A 27,768-nucleotide genomic window follows, 5' to 3' on the forward strand; every position below is an offset into this window, starting at 1 on the left:
GAGCCCTGTAGGGATGAATGCAGGTGTTCTCCAAGTGGATACTTCATTCACTGTTTCTTGGGCTTTGTGAAAAATTCAAAAGCTACTAATAGTTGATAACTTCTCTTTTTAAAAAATTTGTGATTCCTGCTGTTGCAGTTGCCAATGGAAATGATCATGTTCCCCAGACCCCACCCTGGACTAATGTCTTTAATGGAATACCATTTCTTTGGGATGATAGAAGGAATTACTTCTTACTAGTAAGTAATTATCATTACTTAATAGCGGCAATTCCTTCCAGGAATGTTACTCCAGTTCTACCCTTCCACTCTAGGGCTTCCTTCAATACAGTAATACATTTCCCACTTATTTCCCCTATTAATTTCTATAGCTCAGATCCCTGTACTTTGGATATGTGGCAGATTTTGAAGGGGAATCTTAAGTGAAATGCTGTCTTGGTTGTAGGCTTTGGCATGGGTGAGTTATAGAGTGAGAGTAATGATTGCCTGTGTGGAGGATATTACCTGAAGATGTGTCTCAGCAGGTGCAGGGTAAGAGTCATCTGACCAAATGTAGGTGTCTCTATCTGAATATTAATCTTGATTCCCTTTATAGTCAATAGAGAAAAATAAGCACTTCTGGTGTGTGATTCATCTTAGTCTAAAGGAGATGTATAAAGTAAATCAGATGATTCACACCCCAGACATGCCTGTTTCTCTGCATTGACTATGAATGGTGACTTGCTCAGATGTAGATATCTAAAGCAGAGTGAGACAAATCCCACTCAAAGCATCATCTTTGAAATGACAGCTCAGGAAAATATGCAGAAATAATGTCCTCCCAACTAAGCAGTGTTCAAAGAACCTCATCCACCTTCTCTACATCTTTTCCCTACACCTGCCATTATGAGAAGTGTGTTTATTGTGGAAGATATGCCACAAGTTTTTTTATTTGTTGACTTCTTCAGCAGGAGCATTAGGACATTGCTGCAGGTCTGGAGTGTGGAGGGGAGGTCTGTGGGTCTGGCCCACTCAGAAAGTGTGGTGCAGATGTGGGAAGCATTGTCTGCAGCTCAGGACTCAGTACTGTGGGGAAGCAGCATGTTGAACCTTCATGTTGCCATGGTCTCTTGCATCTCACACAGTGGGCCAGGGAGTATTAAGCACCAGTCAGACTGAAACAGCCTCTAATCTTTTTCTAGAAGGAAAGGTGGTAGCTGAGAAAGAGTTTAAATTGTCCTGCTGCTGTATCGTATTTTGCAGGAGAGCTTCCCCCTGCAGCCATTTTGAGCTGAACACTGTCCTCCATGCTGACTTCTGTCCATCCATCCTCAGGGAATTCTTAAGCTCTGGCTGTGCTGAGTCAGGCAGTGCCTGGCTGCCCTGATATATCCTCCTGTTGACAGTGTAAGCCATTGCAGTGAGCACAGCAGGAATAATGAGGCCTGCAGTCAGATTAGTGCGGATGCAGGCTTTAGAGGCATAAACAGGCTCCTCTTCTTGTTTTTGCCCAGTAATGTCCTATGGGTACGTGCATTTTAGAGAGTTTTCTCCAAGTGGGAATTTCCATCTGGAAGCAGAATTTTAAAGAGGGCAATCAAGCCAGGGCCCTGCTGGCACTGGATGGGGAAACATGATGGCTCATCAGTTTCCTCCATTGGATCGGTGCCACCGTGGCTGCTCCCAGCCGCTGGATGGAGGGCGACATCTGCTCAAGGTGATCCCCAGGCAGGAAAGGGCATGCAGAAAACAGGCACAGCCAGACCAGATGTGCAGGGACACTGTTTGTGACAGAAGTGGAACAGCAGTGTTGTAACCACATGAACTTTAAAGGGACCCTGATCTCTGTGACACAGTTGCTCCAGTTCCAAGGGCAGGGGGGTGTTTCCTGCAGCTGAAAACATCAAATAATTAAAGGAGAAAAAAAAAGTGGTGCATGGAAGCGAGACACTCTGAAATGTATTTTAATAAGTTTTTGTAATATTACTCTTCCAAAATTGCCAGCCATCAGTGGTAGATCCTTCATTTGCTTCCAAATATGCTGACTGTTGGAGTGAAATGCCAGGCTGTGTTGGCTCAGGGAAAAGATGATTTTGGAGGTCTTGTACATCTTAACTCTGCAGTGAGGTGACTTAACTATCTGCAGGCCTTCACCATTGTGCTTTGTTGAGCATCATATGAAGGCAGAGGCCTTATGAGGGGACCTTCATAAACATCTAAAAATGAAACGTGCTTCAGTGTGAGGTCTGATGCTTAACATCTGAGGAGTGCACTGCAGAGCTGCCAGGTGAGGGGCTCCAGAGGTTAGCAGATGCCAGGGTCCAAGGCCAGCAGCCTGGTTGCACAAAGGATCAGAGCAATGGCTCTTGCCTCAGCATCATGTCCCCAAGAGGCTGAGAGCTGGAAAAACCAGACAGATCCCTTCTCTTTCCCAATCAACCCTCTGTAGCAATCAAAGTGAAAGAATGCCATGTGACTCTAAGCTGCTGGCCTAAGCTCCTTGACAAGTGTTCTGGGAAGGGGCTCCCAGAGATCTTGCAAGGTCCATATCTCTTCCCCCAAGAACTAACAGCCCTGTTGTTTCTAACTGCCTATGGGACATGGAAGAAAGAGCCAAGATTTTGGTGCACATCTGTCTTGTGTGTGCCAGTTGTGGTACAAGATTTTGTGCTCCTCCTGTTCAACAAGAACAATTCTTCAGGAAAACTGCCCCACAACCTTTTGCTGTTTAGATGCTTCAAATCTCTGTTACGTTTTTTTGTGCCTTCTTGGGCAGGTTTGCTTTTGATTTTTCCGCCATCAGTGATGTATGCCAGGTGGGTGAGAATAATGTTGCAGTAACTTGAATTATGTATCTAGTAAAGTGCATGGGATTGGCATAATGTGGTATAAGGGAACCCTCAAGGGTTTCCATTAGGATCAGGAGGTTCCTCCTCAACCTACCTCTCAGACCAAAATAAGAAAAAAACTCTCACGTGCAACCTAAACAGCAAATCAAGTTTTAAAAGTTTAGTTCAATCCTTGAAAAAAAATCCAAATAAACAAAGAACAACAATATTATGGACTTGTACTGATAAGCATATTTTTAATGCAGTTGTTTTGACTTTCACAAAAAGAACAAAACAAAAAAAAAACAAAGAGGGTAGTACAATTGAGGTAATCTGGGATGCAGATCAATGCCAGAGGATTTAAATACTTTAATTTTGAGGTTTTTTAACCTTTCTTTCTGTCTCCAAGTTTTCTTGGGACTCTATTTTTTCCACAGCAGAACCATTGTACTTCTTGCTGCATTCCCTGTGGTATGGGCAGATAGATCTGAAAGTCATCAGGGAGCAGTGAAAGTAATGCAGGTAAATGAAATTGCTCCCAAAGTCTGGGAGGAGCACATGTGGGGAAGAGTATTCCATTGCCCAAATTCCACACTGGCGGAATGTGGGTTTTTTGCCCCTGAAATTATTACTGCATGTGATCAAGGCTTGTGCAAATGGAGGTTGACTGTATATTTACTCAAGGGAATGAGCACAGATTACATTTTGGAATATCTTTCTAACCCTTGAGTAATGTTGACTTGTTCCCATTCCCTCCCCTTTGACTATTATCTCCTGTTAGTGTTTCTTGTTTAATCTAGTGGGCTAATGGGTCATCTTCTGGTGTTGCCTGACTCAGTAACTTGGTTAAAAGTCTGCAGAATATGTCAATACAAGCAGGACAGAAATGAGTGGCCAACAGGATTGAGCAGGATGGACTGGTTACAAACAGGAGTTCGTCTGATAGCAAACTCTCCAATTGCCTTCTAGTTCTCTTGTGGGGTGGTTGACTGGTTTTTTTTTTTTTTTTGTTTTGATTAATATTTACGCTGCAGCCATAAAATCCCACTGTGTTGGTGAGCAAGTGTTTGGTTAAAACTGTTTCTGGATCAGATACATATTATTCATGACACTTTGGGCATCTGAATGAGTGTTTTCAGAAGTACAGACCCATTGGGAGTTGCCTTCAATTCTGATTTTCGTGCTTCAGCCTCTTGGAAGATATTTCAGAAAATTGTCCCCAGACTGTTTTCCATAGGACTCAGCCAGAGGAAGGAATCACTTCATTCTTTGTGATTGCATTGTAACTTGACAAAACTAGGTCCTCAGTCTCACTGTCTTACTGACTTCTTCCCTCTGTAAGGGTATGTTTGCCCCTTCTGATGGAACTCAAGATTTATTCAATAATGATGAGAGCATTAGGGAACTCAGACAAAAAAGTAGCACTAAACTGAAAAGCATTAGCTGTCTTCAAATATCACTATTCTTTTTTTCACCTCAGTGAAGAGCTTTAGAAAAGCCTCTCTGATTTTCATCTGAAATTAAAATTCCATATGCAGTATATTAAGTGGCTAATTATGTTATTCATTTTACAGCCTTCCTCTGAATGACTTGATTGAAATGAATGGATTTTAATCTTGGGGGGCGGAGGGAAGGAAGGAATAAATGCTTAGAGGTTTGTTCTGTTTCAGCACTTGCATTTTGAAACCTGACTTGGATGTTTAAAACAAATATGGAATGTCTTTCCTGGAATTAAAAACTGGTCACTTTTGCTGTTTGGTAACACCTTTTGGGATGTGGTAATTGTATGTGTGATTGACAGGTAGTTTAAAAGGGCAATTCTCTGGTTCAAGGAAGCAAAGGAAGGCAGTAGAGGAAAGTGTGAAGGAAAGTGTTCTAACTTACAATCTTATTAGTTGGGCCGTTAAAATGCATTCAGTCATTCATTAAAGCTTATTCATAAAACTCATTATTCATTAAAGCACTTTGGGGAGTGGGGGGGAAAGCACTGAACAGCAGCAGTCATTTATTTACACTAGCAATTTCATCATGGAATTAGATCATGGGGCCAGATTCGCCTCTGCATTTCAGCAATTCAGTTTCACTGACATCATGGAATAACTACCAATTTAGACTAATCTGTGGCAGAACAGAACCCAGCCCATACTGCATCTTTAAGAGGATGCCTTGGGCAATTTCTTTGCTGTCTTATTGCTGTCTAAGTCTTGGGAAACTTTACAAATGGATAAAAAATTAAAGAAGTATGAGAAATGGATCTTCTCACTGAGCAATGTTCTCCTGAATCATTCCATTGAGATAGTTAGTAGGAGATGGATGTGAAAAGCATTCACATTAATAATTAGTATCTCTTTTTAAAGAGTGTTTACCCCTGCTGTTCTGACAATTTTGACACAAACAGTTTAGATTTTCAGTCCTCACATAAAAGGTTTGGGGTGACAGCAGAGGACAGGCAGGGATAACACCAAAGCTCTTATTTTGTTAATATGATGTACAGCATATAAGATCACAGTAGTCAGTACTGGGAAAGAAGCAGTAAATTACAGAACTCATGCCTTTGCAAGGAAAGGTGTGTTAGGTAATGATCATTCTTCTTCATAGCAGCACTGGCATTCTTCTTCCTAACTGATTTTTAGCTGAATCTCACTGATGGAGCAGCCCATGTGAGGCTGAAGAAGTGACTTAGCACCTCTTAATTGATACACAGAGCTGTCTGCAGGCTTTCTGCCTGGGGGTGAATGTCACGCTTTGGAAATTTCAGGCAGAATTTTTAAACCTTCTTTTCATTGGGATTGCTCATCCTAGAAATCCCACATATTATTTTATGATTTGGTTCTTACTGTAAGCTTGAGATAAAAGATATTCCTTTCTGTATTAATGAACAGCAGATTAGGAGACAACAGTCAGTGAAACTAATGCTTTTAAGTATTAGTTTAAGCATTAGTGATAATTCCTTTTCTGTACTTTGATGCCCCAAGTATTGTGTCATAGATGGGATGGCACTGGCAAGAAGCAGTCACAGCACAGCTGCTCTGTGGATCCTTGACCTCCACCTTCTCTGGTCCTGAGTTGAAGGACTCAGCACTGAGATAGGGCAGCAATCACATGGAACCTGAGGAAGATACTGATCCACAGGTCTACTAAATCAGGTGGTATTGTGGAGGCACAGCATGAACTTGAGCTTTTTTTGAGGTCTCTTGTTTTGCTTCTTTAAAAATCCTCCTTCACTGTGACCTTGAACTCTCCCTGTTATGCAGGGTGATGATGTAAGTCCCAAGGAAACAGCCATGTGGAAAATCTGAAGCTTGTGGTCATGGGGCCAGGTTCTCTGATGACAGAAAGTGGAGTAGTTCCCCTGGAGTCAGTGGACTTATTGTAGCTGACAATCTGACCTATTGAATTTCCAGTTCCTTTTGTGGGAACAGCTCAGTGAATGATTTGATCTGAATTTCTGGGGCAGGGCAAGCCAGGAAGATTTCAGACTTTTAATTGGCAGTATAATGTCTTTAGAAATTCAGCCTTTGTCATTTTATCTTCTGATCATCTTTCAGGCTGCACAGCTGTCTCTTGCTTTGACTCCTGTACAAAATCCACAGTCTCCATCACAGCAGTTCTTCCCTAGTTGACTACTTAGAGTCTGTCCTGGCACAACAAAGGAAGACCCAGCAATTTCCTTTTGGGACAGCCTGTGTGAGCTCCAGAAGAGAAGGTAGCTCTGCTGGAAAGCAGGGGAACTCATTGCCATGAAAGCTCTCCCAGAGCAGGAAGTAAAGGGGAGAAGATAAGAGCCATCAGCACTGACTCCCTGGTTCCCCCTCAGGTTCATATTCAGTGCCAGAGTGGACATTTGATATTGTGGCAAAAGAGAATAGGCAGCCATATGTGATAGACAGCTGTGAAGATTGGGAAAAAAGAGACAACACTACAGTTCCCCAAAACCCACAAGTACGGAGAAGACATCATGGTTCATAGCAGGTTCTTGCCCCAAAGCTGCAGAAAATAGAAGAGGAAGAATTGGCAGTAGCTCTGCTAGCTCACTTAGAGTGACATGTATGTAACCATTGCTGTGGGGCTGGGTAAACTAAAGCCCATTCCTGCTCTTAGCTGTACTGGGCTATAACTCCCATGTGTTTCTGCAGTATCTGGATATATACCAACTGCAGTCTGGAAGAACTCCATGCAAAATCCTAGAAAAGTCTCAGAAAAATTCCCAGTCCTCAGAAAAATAGCACATAGGGAAGGTATCTTCCCCACAATTGTGTAATCAAGAAGCTGGAGAAACAATAAATTGGTATGCTGCCAAATTGTGCAGAAAATGGCTGACTCATGTGAGTATGCAATCTTAAACCTGAAATAATTTGTGTTAGATTCATAAGGGGGAATAAAGTACAATGAGACTGCTGAAAGAAAAGCTGTCCTCGCTGATAGTGTCTAAAGCTGCTGCAAAGAGTGTAGGTGGGGTAGACATGGTTAGTTCAGAAGCTAGAACTAAGAAGCATAAAATAATATCAAAAGCAAATTCATAAATATGAAGCAGAAGACATCAGGGAAGACCTTTAGTGCTGTGAGAAAAATGTGCACGATAGAATGCACATCAGTGACATTAAAATGGTGCAAAAGGGCAAAACAAAACTCTGAGCTATGTGCCAAGAGAGAGCAGCAGCACTTAGTTAGAAAAATGAATGCTATGGAGACAGCAAGACATTACTAAATGTATTAGGATGCAAAGGCTTCCTTGCAGCTCTGCCAAGGAGGGAAAGGAATTGTAACCATGCAAAGCTGAATTAAGCAATACAATGACCCCATGCCATTAGGCAAAGTAAATTGCAGGTTGAATCAGTGATGCTGGCAACAACAAATCCTCTACTTATGGCTGCACCCAGCAAATTGTCACCACACAGGGGCTTTAAGTTAGAAGCAAACAATTCATGCAGGCAATGGAGGCAGAACAAATTTAAAAAAAAAAGTAATTACATGTGCCGAGCTGGCAATATTCACTAGCATCCTTGCAATGAAGCTGTTGGGAAGCATATCAAGAAGTGTTTGAAGGGGAGGATGTCTTCCAGGCATGCATCTATTTCTATCTTTTCAATTTATGCCTCCAGTAGTGACTACAGAATAAAAAGAAAAAATAATTGGAGCAGTAGAGGGCACGGAAAAGGAAGACATTTTTAAGTAATGTAAGGTAACAAGTCACACAAGCATTAGGGGTGCTGAGACACCAGACAACCTACCCCTTTCTGAAACCTGAAGTACCTTCAACAAGCAGGAACAGGCTGTTCAACTGAATTCCTACAAATGAGGGAATATCCAGCTTGGTGAGAACAAAGACATTAATGGTACATAGGGTATTGACAAAAACTTTTGGAAAAAGAAAGAAACTACCTCTCCACATCCAGGAGAAGAGTATATGCAAATGGTTGTGAGCACTGCTGTGATCAGATGGGAAGTGGTAGAGCATTAGTGCTGTCAGCAAGATGTATTGAAAGGACTCTGAGGGGTCAGTGCAATGGCTGCTGTGTTCTGGGGAACGACACTGAGATCCTGTGGCAGAAGCTGTGACACATCATGATCCCACCTGCATCTGGCAGGGAACAGACCTAGAGCTGAATCAAACCATCCTGCTATGGGCACTGTTCACAGAATCCTGGATGAGACATCTTTTGGTCTCCCAAGAGCCCAGACCAACCTCAGCAGTTTAGAGCATAGAGAAGCCTCCTGCTCTCAGATGCACACACTCCATCCAGAGTCTGTAGGGATTTGCAACCTATCTGACAACTTTTCTCCCACAGCTTTCACATATGTGCAAGTCATTGATACAGCTCCTGAACAGAGATGCAATATGGACAACTGGTATCATCAGAGCATACACCAATCACCCGTGTGAAAAACAGACACCTAATTATCCCACTTCTCATAAAGAGGCAGATACACAACATATTGCAAGTGAGCAGTTCTACACCTTAGAAAAATACATATTCCTCTTGCTAACCAGCAGCTTAATTTTAGTATCTCCAGCAGAACAGGGAGGTACCTCCAAACAGAAACAATTTTTTTCTATTGGAAAGGCCAGAAAGCAGGAGGAAATGTCTCCACTTTCAAAAGTACTGGATCTACTAAAACAGATTGAAGGTAATTGCAATACCCAGATTGCAGGGAATGAACGTTTTCTTTGGGAATTGTCCAGCTCTCCCCTGGATCTGCAGTGTGTGCAGAGGAAGCCAGAAATACTCTGTCCTGGCCAAATATGACAGAGGCTAGCCAACATCTGGTGGTCTGTTGTGCTGTGTTTAGGGCAACCAGCAATGAAAAGTGGAAGCACACTGCTCTTTCCACCATCCATAGGGAGGACAGAAATTTGCCTCCCAACCCCAAATTTGGCTATTTGGGCTGCTACTTAGACTTCAAGTCAAGTGGGTGAGTTTCAAGCAATGAAGTACTTTAATAGGCAGAATATCCTATGCAGTGGGACCACATCTGTTTGCTTGCAATCCATCCTCAAATGGACTCTTCAGTTACCACCACAGCATTGCCACTAAATGGCAACATCAAATTGGTACTTCAAATGCTTGATATTTTATTAATGCCAAAGAACATGAAGAAACTACATAGCATCTCTGTTCTTGAATGGAGAAACAATCTCACAGAAAACCCAGCTCAATCTGCTTCCATCGTTCTGTGAGCAGTGGCATCACTAATGTGACTAACAGCAATGACAGCAATCACACACAGAAGAAACATATGAAAGCCAAAGCCTCCCATGACTGATGAAATAAAGACCTCATAGAACTACCAGTAGGACAAGGTATTTTTATCAGATTATTTCTGCTGGACGTACCATGTTCTGGGATGCAAACTATTTTATTGAACACGTAAGCTCTTGCTCATGTAATAAAGCATTTGTAAATATGTATTTCCCTGAAATCTCAAATATATTTAGTTGCTGTGCACAGAAGACACAGAAGTAACAGTGAATTATGCACTCTGCAGACCTGATTGAGAGGGCACACATCAGAGTAAAAGAGCAGTGACTGTGGGGATAGATGTGACATCCCAGAAATACACTGCAGAAGAGCTCAAACAGAATGCAGTCATCTGTGCTCCCAAGCAAACAAAACACCAACTCCAACATGAAGGCTGCTTCCAGGTGTACACACAAAGCAGCACAGTGCCCTGGTATGAAAGAATAGCCTCTTCAAACACAGAGGAAAATAGCCTTGCTCCCACAAGAAGTGAAGAGAAAAAAACAAAACAAAACAAAACAAAACAAACCCCCAGCTCAGTACATTAGCTATAAAATGAGACATATTAAGACATGCAAAGACTCTCTCATGTTCAATACTGTGTTCTCAAATGTGACTAAAGCTACAAAACTGAAGTACCTGTTTGGGAGCTGGATGTTCTGGCAGAGGATAATGTCACCTCAGCCAGCAGTGAAAGAGAAGCATGGGGGGCACAGAGGGAGGGATAAACCTGCAGTATGGAAGGGCTGAGCTGCAGGTAGCTGCAGCCTGGGTGGGAGGCAGAGGGGAGGCAGGGAGCAGCAGAGTCCCAGTCCCTAGGGGAGCACAACCCTGGCTTCCCTGGCTGCTGCAGAGTGCAGGAGGAATCACATTCCTGGTCCTGGCAGTGCACCTTACAAGCACATCTTTTTAGGGAGCTGTACTGAGGGCAGGAATAAGCAACTGCTGTTCATTCTGAAGATAGTAAAAGACAAGCTTTTCAAGCTTGAGCACTTGAGCACCTGGCCACCAAGTCTGCAAAAGGTACCCAAAAAAACAAGCTCACTTAGAGTCACTTAGCAAGAGGTAAATGCCCTTTCCCCTGTGCCCCTCCAAAAACAATACAATTTGCCCACTAATCAAAAAAAGAGTCTAAGTAGTTTTATTTTCTACCTGCTGTAATAAAATAAGCCTGGTCATTTGAAAACTATTTAGGGAATGTATTTTTATGGGTCTTCTAAGGCCAAGAAACGCTTGGGGTGCTTGTGGGATTTAGGTGCCAAAAGGATGAGTAGGAAGAGGTGTGTCATGCTGTCACTGATGGCAGAACTACTGCCTGTCATCCAGTGCTTCTGCACTAGCACTCCTAAAAAGGGGTTCCCATTGCAAACATTTCTGTCCTCACATTTCTGAAGCCCATCTAATTACTGAAAGTGTCACCAAAATTGCAGTAACACTGATAGTTTTATATAATAGTTGATCCTTTACAGAGAAAATTTGGGTGCCTTTGATCTGGATCATCTCTCAGGTGTTTAATGTCTATCTTGATATGAGATAAGCCAGACAGAAGTTAGAGAGAGAGAGAATATTTAAAGAATGAACCAGATAAAACAAGATGTCAGCCTCCAATTGTACATTTCTCAGGATTAGAGCAGACATATTGCTGGAATCCAGGTCTTCACTGGCACTCATGACAGAAAGCTGCTGCAGACAGGGAGCTCTGCAGGGTCTTGTCACTCAGAGTGCAAATATGGTCTGAAAAGTGTAATGTCTTTTTCTTCTTGTTATGGCTTTGGGTAATGCAGATATGATCTTCAGCAGCACCTGAATAATAAATCAAAATGCTGGCAAATTAAAAACTCCCCCAACAAAAACAAAAAAGAAAAAACCCAAACAAATACAATACAACACCTCCGCAACACATAATAAAGGCAGCCAGCAGTATTTTTTTGGTTAAGTGACTTTTTACTGTCATTGATGTCAATTGGCTTTAAAACAAAGCTTCAGCTCCATAGTGAAAAAGAATATATTGGCCATGTTGGTCAAAATCATGAGATTTTTGGACACAAAATGCATAGCCAAAACAATTGTGGTCCTATTTTTGTTTTAAACACTTAGATAGCATTCTGAAAAATAAGTCAGTAACTTCCTTTAAGGACTAATGTCGCTAATGAGCACAATGCAAAGAGCTCTCCTGAAGCACTGTGGTCTCCTTCCACCATCTGCTGGGCTTCCTTTGCTATTGCAGGAGTTAAAAGTCAGGTTCTTTTCTAAGAACAAGATTATTTATTTTAATCTTCCCCCTATCCTTTATCTGTCATGTTTATTTTGTCACTTACGAGGCCCTGAATGAAGCAGTATTGCTAATCCTGACATGTTTCTACCAGATTTATGGCCAGAGGAGGTGTTTTTTTTTAAGATAAAAGAAGGGTTTGCTCTGATTTTGTAAAGATCTAAAAACAAACAAACAAACAAACAAGCAAAAAAAAAAAACAACAAGAAACAAAACCAAACAAACAATATTTTGGGTTAATTTTATTTCTAAAGTGAAGGAACACTTTGCTGACAAAACTAGGTTCCTGTACCTAAGAGACTCTGCTTTAATTCTGTATTGCAGATCTTAACAGGACGAACAGGAATTTGGCTTGGGTTTCATACCACAAGCAATGACTAACCAAGTATCTACTGCAACAAGTTATTTATTAACAGTGATTCACAAATTAGAATCTACACAAATGTTTCTCTTTTTAAGAGTCCAGGATGACTCTGCCTCAGTACCATTTAGGTGGTAATATAAACTGGGTATATTAACATAGAATTATCAAGAGATGAGAAATGCAGTATTCCCCTTCCACACACAAAGTCAAACATACACACACTTCTGTGTTATTTTTGGATTTTTTTTTTCTTAGTTGCAGCACATTTTAGAATGCCTTACAGTCCAGAATATGGAACTAGCCAGCATTTATATACATTTACTGTCAAAAACTATATGCCCTTTTGGGTATGTGAGAGGATCTCATGTGAAAGATTAAGAAGGAATACACATTTTAGCTAAATCTAGAGCAGGTATTATGATAGTTTGTCTGAGAACTTCCTTGCAGAGCTAACCAAAAGCTGTGTGAGGAAAACTTTGCACCATGGTCTTAAAACATGATTTTTTTTAAAAGCACAGATGGCCAAAGATCCCTAGAGTGGGCTTACTCCAGCATGAGCATGTATTATAAAACCAGTTTCCCACGAAAAAGATTGCAAAACTTCCCAAGAAATGGCTTTGCTTAGCATTGATATATATTCAGTTATTTCAGTGAAAACTAGAAGGGAGTAGGCTAAGGCCAAATGCTTCTGGAAAATGACATATCTTTTTTTTTTTTTTTTTTTTCCTGAAGAAAGCAAAGTTTTTACAATATAGTGTTATGCCTCTACAGTGGAAAGTTTCAGAATTATGCAACATGATTAAAAAAAAGAAGTAATTAGATGCAGTGACAGGAGGCGGAGGTCGAAGAAAACATCTTAATGTCAAAATTCTTGAAGATGGGGAGTTATTTTGGATGCCTTCATTTTTGGGCAGTTACTAGAGGAGAGCCACACTTTTAGAAAATGTTTCAGCTTCTGAATACTGGGTTCCATTGAAGTATTTCCTTTTGCCCAAAACTTGTCAACTAGTTACTGTGGTCTTGAAGTTGTGGGATTATTGTTGTACATTCCCCTGGGTGTAAAAACACTCAGGTAATAAATACCTCAGCACTGTGCTTTGAGGCTTCATACATTATTGTCTATAAAATGCTTCAAATAGACTTTAATAGAAGACCTCATGAATGTGTAAAAGACTACCATTATCATTTTTTACAAGATTGAAATTTAAGAGGTGAAGGAAAAAAGAAATATTGTGGCAGTGTTACAAGTGCTTCTTTTTACTGTTCATGTATGGGCAGCAGGAAAAGAACCCAAAGTAAACCTGCAAGACCCAGGTAAATTAACTAATGAATAATTGAAAAGTATTTTATGTATGCCCTGTCTTTATAATGAGATTGTAAAAGTGAGGTATTTCTAAGAATTAGCTGATCTGGAAGTCTTTCCTTTGATTCCAATATCTTTAGAATACATTACAAAAACAGAAGAGACTGTAACTTTTTGGCAAACCTTCCACAGCATCAAACAAGAGCTCTCTTCTGACTTTGAAGATATCCTGCAATCAATTAGAAAGGCCCTAAATGACGTCGGAATGAGTCAGGAATTTTGCAGAATAACTGGCAGGCTTCCACTTAGAGAGAATCATTTGGAATATGAGAAAACAAGGAGGATTAGCCATCCCCATTAAAGACAACAGCATTAGGAGCTGTTTTGAAAACACTAGAGCTTCTTCTTGCCTAATGCTTCCAAAACTGCTGTTCTCAGCAAAACTGAACTGATTTGTTCTGTGTCTTTATTTTTAGCATGGGAAACTCAAAATAAACTTGGGAGAAGTTCTTTGAAGTGAGATGCACAAGTCAAAATGTGAAAATTACATCTCAGCACAACAGAGTGACACTTTTTTCCCTGTGAGGTTAGTTAAACTGGCGTAATCTAAAGTAGTGTGGAAGATGAAGGAGAATATTTTAAAGCTGTTTTCCCTTGCTCCCCGTTGATGTGAAAGACTGTGGGAGATGGAAGGCAGCAGTGGTGTGGCCCTTTCATAATCTGAATTCCCACTGAGGAAATAACCTTGGTCTCAATCAGTGCCTGACAAATTCCTCCACTGATCTGAAAACCAAAGATAACTTCTTTGTACCTAGCAGGCTATCTCTACACTTCCAGAAGGGACAAATTAACTTCAGCTCATCTGTGAAAAGCTAATCATCAGTGCTCTATTTTCTGAAGCCAAGGAGCTACAAAGCTCTTCATATCATGAAAGGACACTGACATGCAAACCTTTACATTTGCAATGAAAAATATATGTAGGAGTTGGAAATAAAGTGAAAGCTTCCTCCCTGCCTCTGTCCTCTCTTCCTTCCTCCTATTTAAAAAAAAAAAAAAAAAAAAAAAAAAAAAAAAAAAAAAAAAAAAAAAAAAGGTTGCATTTTGCTGTATTCCCAAGGAAGTAAGAGAGCCGGATTGGTCCTTGTGGTGTACTTTGGTTATATTTGGGATTTTTTTATCCCCCTTCCTGTAGTATTATTCCCAGTAATAACACCAGGGCTTAAAAAAGACTAAAGACTCCCACTGGTAATTTTTCATGCAGAAGCTACAGCGTATTTTCCCCACTGTAGTAGATCCTCTTATCTGGTTTGTTATCAGTAGAATCCCCTACACACTAAAATCCAGAGGCAGCAAAATACTCAGGCATGTGCTTAGAGATAAGCTCATGTTTACATGGTTTGCTAGATGAAGACCTACAGACAAAAGCTGTTTTGGAGAAACTGTGATACCATATGGACATCCTCTCGATTGTCACATTTCTTCCAGATCTACATATGCTTTTCAGGCTGAAAGCTGGAGAAGAATGTAGTACATACATTTCAACAGCTCTTTTGCTTCCCTGTAAAACCAATGGTGAAATCTATTTAGCCTTTACCACCCAGCTCTGAGTCTTAGTGAAGGGGAGAGGTCAAAAATTAATGGTGCAGCCTAAGCTGAAGCAAAAATCCTAAGCATTCGGGGTTTTTTTTAAGAAAAGAAAGCAAACAAGGACAACACGTGGGATGGCTGACTGTTACTGGGAAACATTTTAGTTCCAGTCTGTACAGCAAATGCTCTTCAGCTACATGAAGCAGATAAAAAATGTCTGCAGATTTCAGTGGTATCCTGTCAAGTAGGTTTGCAAAATAAAGACAGATGGCAAAGGATTATATTTAATTCTTTTTCCTAATTCATCTTTTCCTGACCATTCTGCTGCACTCAGTCTAACTGGAGAGATTTACCAGCTTAACTTTCCCTCTGTAGCTTACAGTGACAAACCACATAGTAGATTTGTAACTTCCCATCATTAGGAATGTTTAATTGGACACAACTGCTTTTCATCAGCTGCCTCTAAATGCTGCTTCTGAACACAGGATGTTTACAGCATTACAACAGTGGAACTCTAACTTTATTTTTAAAGTAAACATCCTAAAAAGCCCAGGAATATTGTAGGTTTCTGGTGAATGTAGCTGTCTTGCTCAGCCAAAGAAGAATTTCACACTGGAATCTCTTACACAGATGTGCACAATCTCACAGCCCAACACTAACAGCAGTGTCCTTAAGATACCTTGCTGTTTCTTTCCTGTGCTGTTTTTTCCCCATGCAGATAAGGAAAGGAAGCCATGTAGCACAGTCCTGATAATGCTGGAAGCGTGCAGTCCATGATTCAGTGTGAGAGTCTGTGCTGCTGTCACAGCTCCTCACTGCCTGCCTCATTCTGCCCTTTCTTCTTCTCCACTACACTACTTAAAGTTATTTATTTTAATTCACACTGATTTTTGATCTCTTGGTTTTCAAGCACCTGGCTTGAGACATGCTGCCCCTGATGATCCCAGGTGCTGACTATCAATAGTAGCTCCTTACAGAGTCACTGGAGAACTGATGGTGTTCAGCACCTTCCTAAAGTTTAGTGTAGTATACAGAGAAATTAGGGAGAGTGTATCCAGTACATGATCCATCTATGCTGCCCTCTCTGCCCCTCCTAGCTGCTCTTTTAGATAGTCCTTTGGGTTCTCTGTGCATTTATAATTCTTCCCTCTGAGTTTCTAAATTTCTCCCGTGAAAAAAACTCCAGGAAATGACAGTTACTTGTCTTCCTGTACATTTCCTTTTAGTTTCTCCTCTCGTTTTCTTTGCTATCACTTGTTTCTTTTCAGCGGAAAAAATCCTGAGAGGCACATGTCAGTGACAACAGCACCATCTTCTGTTCTACAGAGATGATTCAGGCTTCACTCTTGTGTCTATGAGTGCTTCAGACATGGGGCTGATTGAAAAATCTGGAGCTGCTGCTGGATCTGAACTAACTCTTCGTGAGTTTCAATGCCTGAACAACTCTGAATGTATGTGGGGCAGTATGTGTGTGTGAAAGGCAACAAGAGTTCCCATAGCACTTCTCTTTGTGAGGCTTTACATTTGTCTTTTATTCCTCTCCTCATGAAAGTTCAGCTGCAAACATTAGGCTCCTTCCCTGCAGCTTGACACATTGACAGTCTCTAAGTTTGTTAATTTATTTATTTATCACAATTAGTGTTATCCTTACTCTCACCAATAGTACTGCCCTAATTGTCACCAGGGAAAACACACAGCACCAAAAGATGACAAGATACACACAGAGAGGGGGTCAGATTATCAGTCTACATAGAAGCCCATAGATCACAGAAGGTCACAGAACACGTGCTTCCTAAATTTGTGTCACTGTGACAACAAAGGGTTGTTTGGAGTATAATAGAGGAAAATGAGGTGGGAGTTAGCACAAGATGAACAATAGGTCTTACTTGAAAGACTAATATATCGACAACAGACTGGCAGCATGGCTAGGTCAGTGTGAAGTCAGTGTCTTGGTATTAGATAAGAGGATGAGGAAGGATAGACTAATGGGAAAAGAAACACCATGTGTTTGATGTAGCACAGAAAAGGGGAGCAGCAGAGGAACATAAAGGGAGAGGTGGCAGGGTCAAAACAGAAAGTTAAGAAATGGATCTTCACAACAGCAAGATCTAATTAGGGTAAGATTGCTTTTGTTAAGCCAGGAAAGGGGATGTGGATGTGATACACCAACAGATAAGACAGTAATTTTTACATATGTGAGTAGATAGGAATGTGCCTGTTTTGGGGAAATCCTGCAGATGGACTTTGCAATCTAAAGGGTTTATTCATCTTTCAGAAAGGTGTTCGGGGATAGAAATGTGGAGCTAAACTCAACAGATAGCTTGTGAGTAGTCACAGCTGTATATAATAGGAGACAGGATAGTCAAATTGGGATATACAAATGAGACTGGGATGCCACAGAGGACAAACTCCAGGCTCACTGTGTGTGGGTAGTAAGTTCAGAAAGGAAAGGGAGGAGAGACAGAAGGTGATGGCTGAAGGGACTAGCTGGAGGGACAAGCTGAGTCTCATCTTAAAATGATGAAGATTAATACATGTTTTCATTGTGATGTGAAAGAGCTGGAAGAATTGTTTGTGAGGGTGGGGAGGCAAATGAAACAGGCACTGGAGGATCAGGAGATAACAGCACAACTACCTAGTAGAAATTGTTGGGACCAGCTTTCCTGGCTGCATCTCAATGATTTCCTCTTTCAGTTAGAACACTTCTGCTCCTCTCTCTCTTAGCAAGAGGATTCAAGGACTTCAGGGCAAACTAACAAAAATTAGGCAATTTTCTTCTTTCCCTTTCCCACTTCCTGCAAACTTCTTTTTCCTTTTTCCCTGGCAGTGAGTGAAGTGCTGTCTCAGGGTGAGGGTCATATAAAAGCCATGTGTGCTGCTGGTTTTTTGCACAACAGCACTGAGGAAATCTAGAAGAGAACAGGAATATATGTAACCATAATAACTGGTGAAATTTATTGAATGGAGCACATCTGGGTTTTTAATTTCATTATAGTGTGGGAGAGATGTGGCGGCAAATTTTCTGCATAACTTCCAGAAATTTCCCATTTCCTTCTCCTGCATGCAGTGGGAGAGGGAAGAAAATGCTGTGCTATGTACCTGGTCCCCCTAGAGACCTTATGCTGTGCAAACACACTCCTGTAAGGAAAAAAAGTCATGGTGCAGGGTTAGCTGAGCCTTCCTCATTATGAACTGTGCAGAATTACCTGTAAATGTGCAGGTGGTAGTATGGAACTTTCATGAGAACAAATGCATGTTGTGTGATCTAAAACTATCATTGAAACTAAACGTTTTAAAGACATAGACTTGGCCTGGGTTTTAATAATCTGCAGTGCCTCAACACCTTAGCAGTGGCTTTATAGCAACAGCACAACACATCCTTCCAAAACTGTAAGTAAGGATTTCCAAGACCTTTAATTTTCTGTGGTTTATACTGTAGTTTTGTCCATAATCCTTTTCTAAGATAACCAACCACTAGAATGATCATCCAGAAACTTTTCCTAGTACAGAATTGCTTGTTTGTGTGGTCACAGGAGAAAGCATTTACATAAGAACAAGTACTAATCTGTCCAAAAGAATATGCAGTTAACTAAAGGCACTGATTTTTAAACTACAACCTCAGTTCTCTTGTATTACTAAATTGGGTCCTGATGAAAACAAATAAACTACTACTGTAAAGCATTTAAATTGTAAAATCAGCCCAAATTTTGTCAACTTGTTATCATGTGCTGGAAACCCACACCATCAGCAATGGTACAAAGTTCAGATAAGAATCAACAATAATACCTTTCTCATCTTTGTCCTGCCTCTCATTGGCTCAGTAATAGTGTTAAATGGCACAGAGAGACCCTGGTTAAGGGAGCAGAGTGTGAAGTAACCTCTGCATCTGGACTTACAAGGACTTGAGAAGTATTTTGTGGCCTATAGATAGCAGTGGCTCATGAAGAGTACATGTTCAGACTGGCCATTTATTTCAGGGCTGTCTGCAATTGTGGTGGACTGCCTTTGATGTTTTGGGCAATTCCTCTTAGTCTTACATTTTTAATATAGACTAATCTGATTGAGGGAGAATATCTTCTTCCTCAAGACAGAAATAAAGAGAGCATCTACAAGATGTCCTCTCAAAACAAACCAAACAAAACCAAAAGCACAAACCAAAATTCAAGCTACTTCAGCCTTTGATCTGGGCCATATTTTGAGTTTGGAGGGGACCTGGAGAGGTCAGGGAATACAGAATAGAAGTACAGAGTACCTGAGAGATTGGCAGGTCTGGAATGTTCTGAGTGCTGAAGCTGGTGCAGCAAACCTAGGCTGAAAGGGCTTTGGGATCCTGACTGCAGCTGGCAGGCTGGGGGCCTGGGAGCAGGGAGGGCTGCCTTAGGAAGAAGGCAGGAAGTGGTTGGGATAAGCTTGAAAAGTGGAGAAAACAGAACAGGACATGGTCTTGGGTGATGCAGGGGTATGTATGTTGGAATTGCAGAGTTGTAAAGCACAAATTTAGGGTGCTAGCACAAAGACACCTAACAACTGTGGTATGAGGGTGTGAATGGTGTGGTTCTTGACACCTGAAAATTACAAAATGCTTGCTCATTTTCTCTCTTTTAACTCCATATCCACCTTTCTGGCTTGTTTTTGTTTGTTTCTTTTGTTTTGTTGTCATAATGTTCCACTCAGAAGCTCCTCAAGCTCGACCTCCCTTTTTGTCTTATAAGACAATCTACAGTGGAACAGTTCAAATTTAAATGCTGTTGTTTAAATTGATGTAATAAGATTTTAGATTTGACACTCCACTGTGATAAAACTAAAGGCAGAGCAGAATTCAGACAATAATGAAGAAACAGCACAACACCTATTTAATTCTGTTTTGATTTGGTTGTTGTGCAGACTGTTAAGTCTTCATTTAGTAACAGATGCCAGGAAGGGCAGAGTAAAACTATACAAGAAGGAATTCCCTGCTTGGCATTGTTTCAAGCCTGAAAAAAGAAACTCCCACAATTCATCAGACTGCATACTCTAAGTGGAAATTAAAAAATTACTAAAGAGCAAATAGAGAAAATATATTACAGCATATAAGAGATTTCATCTGTAAGCATCCCATTTACTAAAATACATTGTAATAATTTCTCAGATGAAACATGTTTCTGTGTATGTGAAACAAAGTACTAAGTTTTACTTTACATTTGAGTAAAATGTATCATTTGAACGGTTTTGTTGAGCTTTTACTAGATTCTGTAATTTATGTGTGACAGAACACATGCAGAGTGATAAGGCACATGGAAAAACTGTATTAGCTCGAGGGTTTAAAAGAATTCATTTCCACCTTCTTTTTCCAGAATATGTTGCATATATAGCCACAGTACAGGCTCACTTCTAATAAGAAAATTCAGTGACTTTGCAATCAGTAGGCTCTCAAAGATAAAGGGATTTCCAAAAACATTTGGAGAAAATGGATAGCCAGGAAAAGGAGACTACTCATGGGATTTGGAGAGGAGTTGATTAATTGGAATCTAATTTGGAAAACTTGCAGTAAGCTTTTCTTATTCACTAGACTGTAAGAAACTACAACTTGGCCAAGATAATGCCCACACTCATTAGAAACCACATTGTGCTGTGCAGGGAATTTGCTATCCATTGTTTTCACAGGCACAGAAGGTTCCAGGTTTGCCTTTTCCTATGATCACATCTTCTAGGCAAGTAGTTCACCACCACTTTTGACGTGCAGGTTTTTTTCCATGGGAATTGTAATCTCTCACAAGGAACTTACACTTACTGGAAATCAGCTTGATTTTCGGAGTTAGGCTTTGGCTGGACCAGTACATGGAACTGCACAGGAATCGTTCTCTGGCCTGGGCCCTTCTAACAAGCCAACAGCATGGAGCCAGCATCCAGGAATTCCTCTGACCTGAGGCGCACACAGGGCATTCAGGCAAACCCTTGGTACGCTGTGATGAGAACAGTGACTGGTCTCAGCAAATTCGTTTGGCAGAAATGGTTAGAACAAATATGGCAGGTGAGGAAATTGGGCATTTTGTGTATTACTGCTGCCTGATCGTGCGTTGTAATGCGCATGAAGAACAGAGAGAGTTTTTACGGCGCACAACTTCACCCCCTCCAGCGAGAGGCTCGCACCTGGGATATCTCCGGTGCTGGGGCAGGCTGCGCTTAGCAGCCACCACGGCTGGGAGCGCCCAGGCAGCGGGCTAGGACCGGGACACGGCGAGCACCAAGGCACACACCCGCACACGGCCCGGGCAGTCAATCACACCGCGCTCGCCTCCCGCCGCCCCGCGCGGCCCCGCCCCGCCTGCGCAGGCGCCGCTCCGCCGCGCCGCCCCCCGCCATGGAGGTGGTGCTGGCGGACGCGCTGCTGTCCCGCTGCGGGGACCGCGCCGCGCTGCTGCGGGCGCTCAGCGCGCCGCTCTGCGCCGAGCGGGCGGAGGCGCTGCGCCTGCTGCTGCAGCGCCTGGCGGCGGGCGGGCCGGCGGCGGCGGGCGAGGCGGAGGCGCTGCGGCGGGCGGCCTGGGAGGTGGCGCTGGAGCGGTGCCGGCCGCTGCTGCGGGGCGGCGAGGGCGGCGGGGAGCGGCTGCGGGCGGCGCGGGCGGCGCGGGGCGCGCTGCGGCACTGCGTGCAGCTCTGCGGGGCGCCGCTGGCGGCGCGCCTGGCCCGCGACGCGCTGGCCGAGCTGGCGGCGGGCGGCGGCGCGCAGGAGGCGGCGGTGGAGGCGCTGGTGGCGGCGGCGCCGCGGCTGGAGGAGCCGGAGCTGCTGTCGCGGTGCGCGGCGGCGGCGCTGGCGCTGGTGCGGGAGGAGGGCGAGGGCGAGGCGGCGGCGGCGCTGGTGGCCGGGCGGCTGCTGCCGGCGCTGGGCGCGAACGGCGCGGCGCTGCCGCGCGTCTGGGAGGGGCTGCTGGGCGCGGGCGCGGCGCCGCGGGCCGGGCGGGCGCTGCTGGCCCTCAGCGCGCTGGCGGACGCGCTGCTGCCGCGGGGCCCCGCGGGGACGGGGCTGGACGCGCGGCTGTGCCCGCGCTTCTGGCGGCTGGTGCAGGAGGGCCTGACGGAGCGGGACGGGCTGTGCCGCAAGCGGGCCCGCTACCTGCTGAAGAGAGCGCTGGACCTGAGCGGCAGCCAGCGCGCCGAGCTGCGCTGCGCCCCGGACGGCGGGCACGGTACGGGCGGGCACGGCACGGGCGGGCACGGCACGGGCGGCGAGCAGGACCGGGGGAAACGCGGGAACTTATCTTCTTCTCCTTAGAATGCAGTCTGTTTTGGTGGTCTGCTGAGAAGAACGAGCAGCTCCTGCAGTTTTGGGAAACTTACATTTTGATAATGGAAACTTTGGAAGGAAACCAGGTAGGAGCGCTGTGAAATCTGTGCCCATCCTATTGGACGTGCTGCCTCACTTGTGGCGTATGTGAATGTTTTTGTAGTGCAGAATATTTCCGTTTTTGGTGACTGTATCTAAGTCAGCATTAACTGTAATACTTTTGTTCCAACTCTTGAATACTTAAAACACAGCATGTGTCATTCATTGGAAGGAAATTTAGAGCTTCTCTCTCTCATAGGAATACATTTGGTAAATGCAATGACAGAAACCTGGAGTGTAGGTGATTGCAAGACCAGCTTAGTGAAAAATCTTGTTATTGCACTTAATAACCTCTCTTGGACAGAGGGGACTGTGCCTGTATGGTAAAGTACCTGTGGTCTTGGATTAAAACTGTTTTGTGAATCTTTAGTGCCATACTTGTCAACTTGTACTGTTGACTTGAGACTTCCATAATTGTATGGTATTTGTGTGCCCACCTCCCTGTAGTTATTTTATGTTATTTGTACAGGATTGTCCTGTAACTTAGATACTATTAATTTAAATGCTTAATTTTAAATGTCTGTGCTGTTTTAATTTTGAGGAGTGGAATGGTTGTTAGTAAGTATTATTCTTAAAATACAGTAGTATTGAAGTATCAGGTATTTTTTAACTGAGTGTTGGATACCTCAGGCTTTGCAGGTTTATTTCAAGGTACTTCTATTGTCAATTGCTGTATTAATGCTGTTGATAGTAAATTCTAGTCTGAATAACTGACAGCTCCTGGGTTGGAGGTATAAACTGTTTATACCTGATTTGCATTTCAGATCCATGTCATAAAGCCAGTATTACCAAAACTAAACAGTTTATATGAGCTTGCCATATCAGAGGATAAAGGTAAGATGGAACTTCTTCTACTTAACCTCTTTAATATTAATTAGTTAAGTTACACTTCTCTGTTTACTTCTTCTGTTTTAGTCGCAGCTTTTGGTGATGTTTTGTTTCTCAAATTAGGTGTTTACTGGGTGGCTGTTCCAGTTTTTGTGGGTTTGCTCTATGCATAGATTGTTTGGCAAACTTGCATGGGCAGCAACCACTCTGCTCTGAGGAGAAATCCTAGCATATATTTATAGCTTACTATATTGTCTTGGAATAATATTTTTCTGTCAGAAAATCCAAATAAATGGTCATTTCCCACTGTATTTTGCTTAAGATAATGTGAAAATAAAGCTAGAGATTTTTGGAGTTGTCGAAGAAAATTCACCTGCACAACGTTGTAAAAGAGGAAAAAAACCCCAACTTAATTTGTTAGAAGTGGGGAGAGGATAAATAAAACGAGTGCTGAGAAGCATGTCTAGGGCACATGAGCACATGTAATTAGAGATTTGTAAAGTAGAAAGACTATTAAAGTGAAACTTTTGCAGGTAAATACATTGGTATAGAGTTGCAGGAAGAAGGGTGTGGCACTTTTAAATAATTTTAATTTGTAACTAATAAAGTAGAGAGTAACTTTGAAAAACTGTGATAATTTTAAAACTAGATTTAGCAGGTTTTTATGAAATGAATAGCTAGAGTCACCTTTTTGAAATGTCCTGTGAATAGACTATAATGTTGTCCAGAATGTTAATATGTATATGTCCAGAATGTTCCAGTATATTGTGTGTTAGTGTGTCACTATCATTTCTGTGTCAGTTCAGTAGAATTTCTTTTTTGTAAACAGGTTGTTGGCTGTTTCACCCATCGTGGCATGTGTGCATTTATAGACGAATGTTTGAGAGTGAGAATAAAACACTGACAAAGGAAGGAATTCTTCATTTTCTGGAGCTTTACGAAACAAAGCATCTTCCAAATTCACTTGATTTCTCAGAGGTAAGGTGTTACTGTTACTTGCCACAACAAACTAATGTTCTAATTTGTAATAGATCTTAACATGAATTGCCTCAGTAGTTGGAATTGGACAAATTCTGTCTCTGTTGTTTAACCTGTGTGTTGCTGTATCCATAAAATATAAAAGCCTCACACTTTAAAGTATTCTCTATATAGGAAGACATATTAAAGCTTAAAGGTGTTTTTTTTAAATTACTTTGTTTATTACATGTGTATTGACTGTCCAACCAGCCTACACTTTAGTAAGGAATGATGTACATTGTATTATTTAAACTTCATTGGAGCATTCATTCCCCTCTGAGGTTAACATTCCTGATTTATACAGTTTAAGTCAGCCTCTTGATGAGTAACTTGAAATAAAGTCAACCTTAATATGCTCCCTAAATCTTTTTAGCTATGTTGGCTCTGTCATTCTTCTATTTCACATTTAAATCTATTTTTTCTATCTGTTTCCCAAAAGGATTTCTTATTTGCCTGCATCTTTCACAATACTCTGTGAAATATATCTAGTGGAAAAACCTCTTTTCTTGTTTACTCTCCTGGTCCTCCTTCTCTTTGGTTTCTTCCTCTTTTTGCTTCTACTATTTACCACTAACAAGAGTATTCTCTAATTTCTGGTGAAATAAGTCTAGTTAGCCTTAGTGCCTTGGAAATGTACATTTCACCATTGTTCTTGTTTCTTTTTTCAGTTTGTTATTGGACCACTAATGGATGCCCTCTCAGAAAGTTCCCTCTACAGCAGGTAAATGACTGGTTTAATTGATCAGTTATTTGTTTTGTTTTTTGATTGCTGCAAATGTGTTCTAATAATACTGGCTTAAGTATGTTGGTAAAATCATAGCTGAAGGAAAACACATGAATAACAAATGGTGCTCCTAAACTTACTGACAGGGAGAGTTTTTCAGTAAAGGTGGGTGACTGTTAACAAATAAAGTATGGATCTAATGACAGGATTTAAATATTGCAATTTTCAATGTGCATTGGTTGAATTGATGGTTGCAGTCTTGATCTGGTGGGGGAAGCCCATGGAACAAAGAGTTTGATGGATTAATGTGTTCATTTTTGGGGGGGCTAAAACTGACTGTCACTAGTGATAGTTTAGATTAGGTGATTGTGAATAAAGTGAAGTCAAAACAGGTTGTTTCATCTAAACATGGCAGGACATGATCTCTGCAGGCTCTTGAAGCAGTTAAGCATTTCTCTTCTCAGTCTGCAGTATCTTTCCATGGACACACATGATGGGAATTCAGAAGGTGGAGCAAATGCCAAGTGTTTCAGTATGTTACAGCTGTGTTGAATTAATGCTTCATGATCTTAATCTTCTCACTTAGCTTCTGTATTTCATGTGAAACATGTTGCCATATGTAGAGGAGGGTGCATCTTTGAGTACACCAAGAATATATAAAATTATTACAGTTAGTATCAAGCTGACAGAAATCTGTAGAATCTCTTGACTGATGCTAATCCTTAATAGCCAGTATCCTGAGACTTCTCCTGAGGAGTTGAGGTTGACTCTTTTGGTCTCTGGAGTGTCATTGGTTGACACTTTGTTTTTGTTTAGGGGCAATTCTAAACATTCTGAATCTGTTCGATTTTAGATTAAATCTGTTTCATCTAATCCTAAAGCTGTTAACATTCCAGTTGTGTATCTAATGTTTTAAAACCCAACAGGACACCAGGTCAATCAGTAGGATCCTGTCCTCCTTTGGGATTGAGGTTACAGAAGTTTTTGGCTACTTATTTCACTCTTCTTCCAGAAGAAGAAAAAGGTATGTTTCAGTTTCACCTTTATCTTTTTTAAATAAGGAAACCAAATAAAAACTATGGAGCTGTTTTCAATATGTCATGTAAGTGTTTACTTGAGAGAAAAAAGGAGTAGTTGTCCTGACAGTGGAGTTTCCAGGGAAAAGGTCTTAAGAGACTTTAAGGTATCATCCAGTACTAAGCTACACAATTGTTCTAGGGGCAAAATGAAGTAGATTTTCTTTTTATTAATGGAAAACTAAAAAACCCAAATAAGCTCCTAAAATCTGAAGTGAACAGTACTTGGAAGTTCTTTTTTCTTTATCTGCCAGACTATTTTATTCATGACTTGTGTAATGGCACATCCAAAAGAGCCCAGTCCAAGGGCTGGAACAGAATAAGGATTCTTTTTATTGTGAGGCTGAGTGGAGGAAGATTTCTGAGACTTCTGAACTTTGGTGCTAGTGTAGGCTGAAATGAAGGCAACCAGAAGTTAATACCTGGTCTAATTGGATCAAATAAGGATAGAATCATCTCTTCAGCACCCTGTGTGTAAAGGTATGTTCTGGTAGGAAACATATTACATATTTGTAATGCCACAGATGCCCTGTTTCTCTGCCTGTCCCAAGGCATGTATTTTATCACTAAACAGGGGGTGTGTGATTAGGAATCCTGAGATGGGTTGCCTGCTTCCACAAACTGTAGATGTGGTGGCTTGTTGAGAATTGCTCTGCCCATTCCAGCATCCATTTAACTTGTTGAATCACTATGGTCAGCCATATCACACACTCAATAGCAACTATAAAAAGCCATTGTTTAGTACTCAAAACAATCAAGTTGAAATTCCAATTCTGAACATAGTGATTAGTGCAGATGACCAAAGTCAAAATTAGGTTTCTTTCTGTTTGAATCATATCACCTTACTGACAGACGTCTTTGCAATGTAATTTTTTTCATTTAAATAATTAGGAAATGATTCCGTTGTCTTTCATTTAATTGCCAGAAATTACAATAGCACTCTTCTGCTGGAGTTCATGTTATTTAAAAGCATTGGAGAACACAAAATCACTCAGGGCTGTTTTGTTTGCTTTTATTTTAAGGTAGCTTCCTGTTAAAATTTATTCAGAAGATGACAAGTAGACATTGGTGTGCTGTTCCTGTTTTGTTTCTTTCTATGGCTTTGGCATCTATCCCTGCATGTAAAGTACTTGGTGCTGAAGGACTTCATGCTTTAAGGTAAAATACATACTGCATTGTGTTCTTACAGCCTTCTTCCAAAGAAATGTGCTGACATTCTGGAAGACAGAATTTGATTCATGTTTGTTACTTCTGAAGGGATTGTTGGGCATGGCAATATAAGTTTCTGTCTCCTTTATGTCTAATTTGCAGAGAAAAGCAATTCAAGAATCAGTGTATTTCTATCCCTGTATGAAGTTTAAAAAATTTGAGTTTTTGCGTTTCAGGTCTTCATAGTTGCTACTTTTTTAGAATAATTTTTCCCTGATCTTCCACAGTTCCTGGTTGATATATATCACACTTCTTCCTTTTCTTCTAGTTACATTGCAGCTTGGTTTAATAGCAGTTGAGGCTATATCAGGGGACAGCCCACAGTGCTGGAAATTGAAAGATTTCTAAATAAAAGTCTAGGTAAAAGTTCTTGGTCTCACTATGGACCTTAATCACACTGATATTTCTAAGTGACTGCTTTCTCTTCCTAGGGCCACTAAAAATCAATTGTCATTCCAGTTTAATCAGATTTGGGCATTCAA

General features: G+C 41.5%; 1 protein-coding gene across 2 annotated transcripts in view; it reads left to right on the forward strand.

The window, feature by feature from the left end:
* The first annotated feature begins 21,392 nt into the window (after positions 1–21,392).
* The window catches only part of TARBP1 (TAR (HIV-1) RNA binding protein 1), a 30,593-nt gene continuing 24,217 nt past the window's right edge, over positions 21,393–27,768 (forward strand). For both annotated transcript variants that reach the window (XM_056487436.1, XM_056487437.1), the window contains exons 1-7: positions 21,393–22,235; positions 22,322–22,419; positions 23,197–23,266; positions 24,090–24,238; positions 24,946–24,998; positions 25,928–26,025; positions 27,100–27,235. In XM_056487436.1, the coding sequence (XP_056343411.1) occupies positions 21,413–22,235; positions 22,322–22,419; positions 23,197–23,266; positions 24,090–24,238; positions 24,946–24,998; positions 25,928–26,025; positions 27,100–27,235 (1,427 nt within the window). In that variant the 5' untranslated portion in view covers positions 21,393–21,412. The remainder of the gene's footprint in view (positions 22,236–22,321; positions 22,420–23,196; positions 23,267–24,089; positions 24,239–24,945; positions 24,999–25,927; positions 26,026–27,099; positions 27,236–27,768) is intronic.

The sequence above is a fragment of the Oenanthe melanoleuca genome, chromosome 3, assembly GCF_029582105.1.
Source record: "Oenanthe melanoleuca isolate GR-GAL-2019-014 chromosome 3, OMel1.0, whole genome shotgun sequence".
NCBI lineage: Eukaryota > Metazoa > Chordata > Aves > Passeriformes > Muscicapidae > Oenanthe > Oenanthe melanoleuca.